The sequence below is a fragment of the Leucoraja erinacea genome, chromosome 16, assembly GCF_028641065.1.
Source record: "Leucoraja erinacea ecotype New England chromosome 16, Leri_hhj_1, whole genome shotgun sequence".
NCBI lineage: Eukaryota > Metazoa > Chordata > Chondrichthyes > Rajiformes > Rajidae > Leucoraja > Leucoraja erinaceus.
This window is the reverse complement of record NC_073392.1, coordinates 25,132,356-25,139,488: the sequence shown is the minus strand read 5'-3', so window position 1 is coordinate 25,139,488 and position 7,133 is coordinate 25,132,356. Positions and strand designations below refer to the sequence as shown.

The following is a 7,133-nucleotide window of genomic DNA, read 5'->3' as shown; positions in this document are numbered from 1 at the left end:
ACAGGGGGATTTGCCTTCACCAGACCACAGAGGTGATGAACACTTGCTCTCATGCCCGTTACAGCCTCTGACCAGCTGAATGGGACGGAGATGGGAAAGGACAACACTGGCCTGGCCTCCCAGCCACCCCTCCTCAGCATGGTAAGTGACCCCAGGGTGGGGGTGGGAGGTCATCCTGTTCACCACCCACCCATCGCTACTGTTTAAATGTCACCTTCACCGTGAACACAACAATTAGATTCCTCCGTTCCCAATGGTGCAGCGGGTAGAGCTGCTGTCTCGCAGTGCCAGACACCTGGATTCCATCCTGACTTTGGGCGCTGTCTGTGTGCGTAGTTTGTACGTTCTCCCTGTGACCGCGTTGGTTTTCTCCAGTTTCCTCCCACACTACGTGCAGGTTTGTAGGTTAATCGACCCTCTGTAAATCGCCCCTAGTGTGCAGGGAGTGGATGAGAAAGTGGGATAACATAGAACCAGCGTGAGTGGGTGATGGATAGTCAGCGTGGACTCGGTGGGCCGAAGGGCCTGTTTCCATTCTGTATCCCTAAACTGTTTGCTGCAGTGGTGGTGGCGGTGGAGGCAGATACAATAGTGGTGTTTGAGGATTTCAGGCACATGAATGGAGATGGATCGCATGCAGGGGAAATTAGTCTAAATGTGGCATCATGTTGGGCATGTACGTTGTGGGCCGAAGGGCCTGTTCCTGTGCTGTACTGTGACACGTGCCCAATATCTTTCCAAAAGGGACGTCCCATCAACATCATGTCCAAATGGTGGCACCCAAGGGTGACATTGGCTCGGGGTCATTTAGCTGGGATGTCCAAAGGTCCCTTAGCGATGACATGGAATCATACCAGCTGGAGGGACCCAGTGGATTGAGCAGTGAGGGAGGGATTAGAGTCACAGTCACACTGCATAGAAACAGGCCCTTCGACCCAACTCGGCCATGCTAACCAACAGCCCATCTACGCTAGTCCTGTTTGCCTACATTTAGCCCATATCCCTCCAAACAAACTCCTCTGTCAGCTTGTTCCATACATCCATCTCTCTCTGTGTGAAAAATGTGCCCCTTAAGCTCATATTAAATCTGTCCCCTCTCACCTTAAACCTACACCCTCTAGTTCTTATGCAGGCTCTCTATGTCAAAATTATTGGCTTGGTAAATGTATTGTCCCTAGTGGGTGCAGGATAATGGCCCTTGTGGCTAAGGGGATCAGGGGGTCCACAGAAGGCATTACGGGATACTGCTTTGATCCCTCTGACCTTTGAAGGGCCGAATGGCCTACTCCTGCACCTAATTTCTTTGTTTCTATGTAATAACCTGCTCCACACATCGCATTTAAGCTTTGTCCCTCTCACCTTTAAAGTTATGCTCTAGTTTTAATTTAAGTTTAGTTTACTTTATTGTCACATGTAAAGCTTTTTTGTTGCGACCTGTCCAGTCAGCGGAAAGACTGTACATGATTACAATCGAGCGGTCCACAGTGTAGAGATGCAGGATGAAGGGAATAACGTTTAGTGCAAGATAAAGTCCAGGAAATTCCGATTAGTATTTGATTTTACGCCCTGAGATAAAGGGTCTGATTGTCTCCCCTATTTTTATATATTTCTATCGGGTCTCCCCGCATCCTCCAGCATTCCAGACAAAAACAATCCAAGTCTGTCAACCTCCCCCTGTAAACTAACACCCTCTGGTCCAGGCATCATTCTCACAAATCTCCTCTGCACCCTCTCCAAAACCTCCACATCCTGCCTGTAACAGGATGGCCAGAACTGCGCACAATACTCGTAATGTGGCATCGTTTGTACAACATAGAACTGTATAGCTCAGGAACAGGCCCTTTGGCCCACAATGTAGGTGCTGTGCCAAACATGATGCCAACTTGAACTGATCTCTGCCTGCACGTGATCCATATCCCTCCATTCCCTCCATGTCCATCTGATGTAATGTACACCTTTAAAGCAGTCAATGTTTGCACTGCAGGGGGCTTTGGGGGGGTGGTCTCATGTTTGTTTACCCACTGCTGTGTCAACAGACCTGGTTCCAGCACCATGGTGTCCTCCCCTCCTCTCTCCTCCCCCCCCCCCCCAATCCACCCCCAGTTGTGGCCTGGGGCGGGCACATTGGCAGCAGGCTGGTCACATGTGGAGCCCACTTCTCCTGCAGCATTGCCATGACTCCCAGCTACCCTGTCTACCCCCCACTCCCCTCCCTACCTGGTGGGAAGGGGGGGGGGGGGGGGGGGGGGGGAGGTGGGGAGGTTGTGATGTGAGACTCATAGACTTCCACAGCTGGGCTGATGACTTGGAGCATAAACCGGAGAACAGTACAGGCCCTTCGGCCCACGGCCGAATGCGTTGCCTAGTTAAACTCACCTCCAAAAGCACACAGTGCTGGAGTTACTCAGCAGGTCAAGCAGCATCTCTGGATGTCAGGAGCCTTCTTCAAACAAATCTCCACGTGGTTCATACCCCCTCTATTCCCTGAATATCCACGTGTCTACCTAAAACCCTCCTAAACACCACCATCATATCTGCCTCCACCCCCACCCCAGGCAGTGCGATCCAGGCGCCCACCACCCTCTGTGTAAAAAGAAACTTGTGCAGCACATCTCCTTTAGACTTTGCTCCTCTCACCTTAAAGCCCTCTAGTCGTTGATATTTCCATTCTGAGCAAAAGATGTCTACCCTATCTATGCCTCTCACAGTTTTATATGCTTCTATCAAGTCTCCCCCTTAGCCCCTGGTGCTCCTGAGAGAACAGTCTGTTTATACGATCTCTACTTAACCAAGACCCTCTGATCCAGGCAGCGTTCTGGAAAAGTTAATTTCAGTGAAACAATTCCAAGTTCTAGTGGAGCAGACACGATGTAAAGACGTTTGGCTGTACTTCAGATTAAATATAAAGTTACAGATGTTTCAGGGTAGGCCAAGTCAGTCTGTCGGTGTGGCTGGAGTGCTGAGGAAACAATTCTGCCTGCCTCACTCTGGTTTCCATTATTTGCTGCATTTCTCTGGAGAGTTCTCCTTAACGTTTGCCAGAAATGAGGAATAGTTGCTGACTTGGGAACTATCGCGCGGAGCAGGAACGCGCTGTTGGATGTGTTCTGCGTTCCATTTAACAAAGGGGTTTTTAACGTCAAGATTAAAGTTGTGGAGAAACGAGAGACTGCAGATGCCCAGATCTCTGAAGAAGGGTCTCGGGCCCGAAACCTAGTCTGCCCAACCCTCCTCCCCTCCCCCCCTCCACAGAAGCTGCCCGCTCTTTTGGAACTTCCCCAGTGCTGCACAGGAACAGAGGTTGGAAAGGTTGATAGGGACACACAAGGAACTGCAGATGCTAGAAAGTGCAGGTCATGGATATCTGTAGAGGGCATTGAGCGGTGACGTTCCTGTCAAGGCCCCCCTTCAAACCGAAGATGGGTCCCAAATCGAGATGTTTTACCGAACAGGCCCTTCGGCCCACAATGCCCATGCCGTTCATGATGCCAGGTTAAACGAATCTCCTCTGCCTGCGTGTGATCCACATCCCTCCATATCCATGCTCTTATCCAAAAGCCTCTTAAACACCACTATCGTATCTGCCTCCACCACCACCACCACCACCACCACCGGCACCACCGGCACCACCACCACCACCACCGGCAGTGTGTTCCAGGCCCCCACCACCCTCTGTGTAAACTTTGCCCCTCGCACCTTAAAGCCGTGCCCTCTAGTCTTTGACATTCCCAGCCTGGGATAAATGACTGTCTACCCTATCTACAAAACTTACAAAATTCTTAAGGGGTTGGACAGGCTAGATGGAGGAAGATTGTTCCCGATGTTGGGGAAGTCCAGAACAAGGGGTCACAGTTTAAGGATAAAGAGGAAATCTTTTAGGACTGAGATGAGAAAATCATTTTTTACACAGAGAGTGGTGAATCTGTGGAATTCTCTGCCACAGAAGGTAGTTGAGGCCAGTTCATTGGCTATGTTTAAGAGGGAGTTAGATGTGGCCCTTGTGGATAAAGGGATCAGGGGGTATGGAGAGAAGGCAGGTACGGGATACTGAGTTGGATGATCAGCCATGATCATATTGAATGGCGGTGCAGGCTCGAAGGGCCGAATGGCCTACTCCGGCACCTAATTTCTATGTTTCTGTTTCTGTACCTCTCATAAGTATATACACTTCTATCAGGTCTCCTTGCAACCTCGAAGTTCCAGAGGAAACAATCCAAGTCTGTCCTCTTTCCTGTAACTAATCCACTCTAATCCAGGTGTCTTTCTGGTAAACCGCCTCTGCACCCTCTCCAAAGCCTCCACATGCTCCCTGTAATGGGGCGACCAGATCTGCACACTGCATTGTTGCCTCCTGACGTCACACTCGGTGTGGTTCACTGAACCTGCTAGTTTAGTTTAGAGATACAGCATGGAAACAGGCCCTACGGCCCACTGTGTCCATGCCAACCAGCGATCCTCCTATACTAGCACTATCCTGCAGACATACTAGGGACAATTTACAATTCTACCATAATTAATTAGCCTACAAACCCGTACGTCTTTGGGATGTGGGAGTAAACGTGAGCACCTGGTGAAAACCCACGCGGTCACGGAGGTAATGTACAAATACCCTACAGACAGCACCCACAGTCAGGATGCAATGTGGGTCTCTGACGCTGTGAGGCAGCAACTCTACACTGTGCCACCACACCAGCTGGTGTTCAACGGGTAAACTTCTCCCATTGCTCTTCATTTGTTTGGGGCTTCAGGGGCAGTGAGGGCGGTCTCTGCTCTGCTGTGTGAAATGCTGAGCTGCCCGGGAGGTTGGCCGGCCAGAGTGATGGACGGGGGGGGGGGGGGGGGGGGGGGGGGGTGGGGTGGGGGGGGGGGGGGGGGGGGGGTGTACTGGGGAGGGGGGGGGGCCATGCTGGAGGTACATGGAGCAGGGGGGCCACGTGGGCACTCCTCCATGCCAACAGTGCTGCCTCTTCCACATCCCTGAGCAGGGGGGCCAGTGCTGGATGCTGACCAGTGAGCAGTGAACATGACCAGACACTGACCATCACTGCCCACCTTTGGCCAGTAACCAGACACTGACCCACTGGCCAGTGAACACAGCTAGACATTGACCATCACTGACATACAGTCCAACAGGAACCATCATTGCCCACTACCCCCCCCCCCCCCCCCCCGCTGACTAGTGACCCCTATTGACCAGTTGACCATGGTTGACCAACATTGACCACCACTGACTAGTATTGACCACTGTTGCTTGTTGTTGGCCAGTATTGACCAGTGTTGACTATCATTGACCAGTGACTATGATTAACTGCCTTTGACCATGGTTGACCACCATTGACCATAGGTGCCCACTAACCCCTGTGCCCTCTTTACAGCCGGCGTTCTCGGATGCGCGTCGTGAGCAGTGGGCACGGCGGGTGCTGCTGGACGAGGCGTGCGCCTCTCACCGGCGGCAGGGTGAGGGTCCGCGCCGGCTGCTGACCGCCAGTGACCTGCGGCACCTGGTTGTGGATGACCGGCACGGCCTGCTGTACTGCTACGTGCCCAAGGTGGCGTGCACCAACTGGAAGCGGGTGCTGCTGGTGTTGGCCGGGCAGGCGGCACAACCGCTGGACATCCCTGCGGGACGGGCACACGAGGCCGGAGCCTTCCGCACGCTCGACTCCTTCGCCCCGGCCGAGATCAACCGGCGGCTGCGGACCTACCTCAAGTTCCTGTTCGTGCGGGAGCCCTTCGAGCGCCTGGTGTCCGCCTACCGTAACAAATTCACCCGCGCCTACAACACCGCCTTCCACCGGCGCTACGGCACCCGCATCATCCGCCGGCACCGGCGCCGCCCCCAGCGCCCGGGCACTGCGCCACGGGGCCGATGTCACCTTTGCCGAATTCGTGTGGTACCTGACCGACCCACGGACACGCCGGGACGGGCCCTTCAACGAGCACTGGGACACCATCCACTCGCTCTGCCACCCCTGCCTCATCCGGTACGACGTGCTGGGCCGCTACGAGACCCTGGAGAGAGACGCTCACTACCTGCTGAGCCTCGCCTCGCCCCAGCACCCCGTCACCTTCCCCCGCTCCACCCGCTCAGTCACCACCACCGGCGTGGCGGCTGCATACTTCCGCAACGTCTCGCCCTTCTACCAGAGGAAACTCTTCCAACTCTACCGGCTGGACTTTGCCCTCTTCAACTACTCTGTACCCGCCTACCTCAACATGGGTTGACCTCCCCCTGCCAGCCTAGTTGGGGCAGCGTGCAATGCACCAGGACGGGCTCAATGGGCCGAACAGCCAGCCCCTATCTTCCTGTCAACTTGCCTCCACTGCCATCTCTGCGGTCATAATGCTTCAACCGATGATCTGGTCTTCAAAGGTCTCCCACGTGTCTGATGTGGACTTGCCCCATGGCAGCTGTTCCCAATCCCCTCTCTCCACCCCTGCCCTACAATCTCGTCATCTGCCTCTCCCCTGATTTAGTGCCTTCCCTTCCCCCAGGCCCAGACTCACCTCTAGTTGTAACTATCATAAAAGGATGTACCTTTGGAAAGGAGATGAGGAGGAATTTCTTTAGCCAGAGGGTGGTGAATCTGTGGAATTCATTGCCACAGACGGCTGTATTGGGTATTTTTAAGCGGCGATTGACAGGGTTACTACAAGTTATGGGGAGAAGAAGGTAGATGATAGAGGAGTATAAAACAAGAGGGCATAGGTTTAAGGTGAAAGAGGAGAGAATGAATGGGCAGGGTCAAGAGGGTGGGGGGGGGGGGGTACATGGATGAGCTGCCAGGGGAGGTGGTAGAGAGGGTTACAGTTACAACTTTGTAAGACATTGGGATGGGATAGGATGTGGATAGGAAGGGTTTAGAAGGATGAAGCCCAAACACAGTTGGACGGTACTAGCTGAGGGAAGGTTACCAAGCCTGGTGTCACCTCTGTTCCCTGCTGCTTTCCCTCAGCCCTGGTTATTAACACCGTGGTGGAACCACGTGGCACAGCAGAGCAGCGGGTAGAGCCACTGCCATAGACCCGGGTCCGATCCTCACCTCGGCTGCTGCCTGTGTGGAGTTTGCTCGTTCCCCCTGTGACCGTGTGGTTTACCTCCGGGTGCTCTGGTTTCCCCCCACATTCCAAAG

The 7,133-nt window shown here is 53.7% G+C and overlaps 1 protein-coding gene across 1 annotated transcript; it reads left to right on the top strand.

Annotated features, from left to right (window-relative positions):
- Positions 1 to 6,740, top strand: LOC129704664 (carbohydrate sulfotransferase 11-like). The gene is given in 3 exon segments (XM_055647949.1): positions 1 to 141; positions 5,376 to 5,837; positions 5,839 to 6,740. Coding segments are annotated over 3 exon segments (939 nt in total). The 5' UTR covers positions 1 to 51; the 3' UTR covers positions 6,226 to 6,740.
- The last annotated feature ends 393 nt before the right edge of the window (positions 6,741 to 7,133 follow it).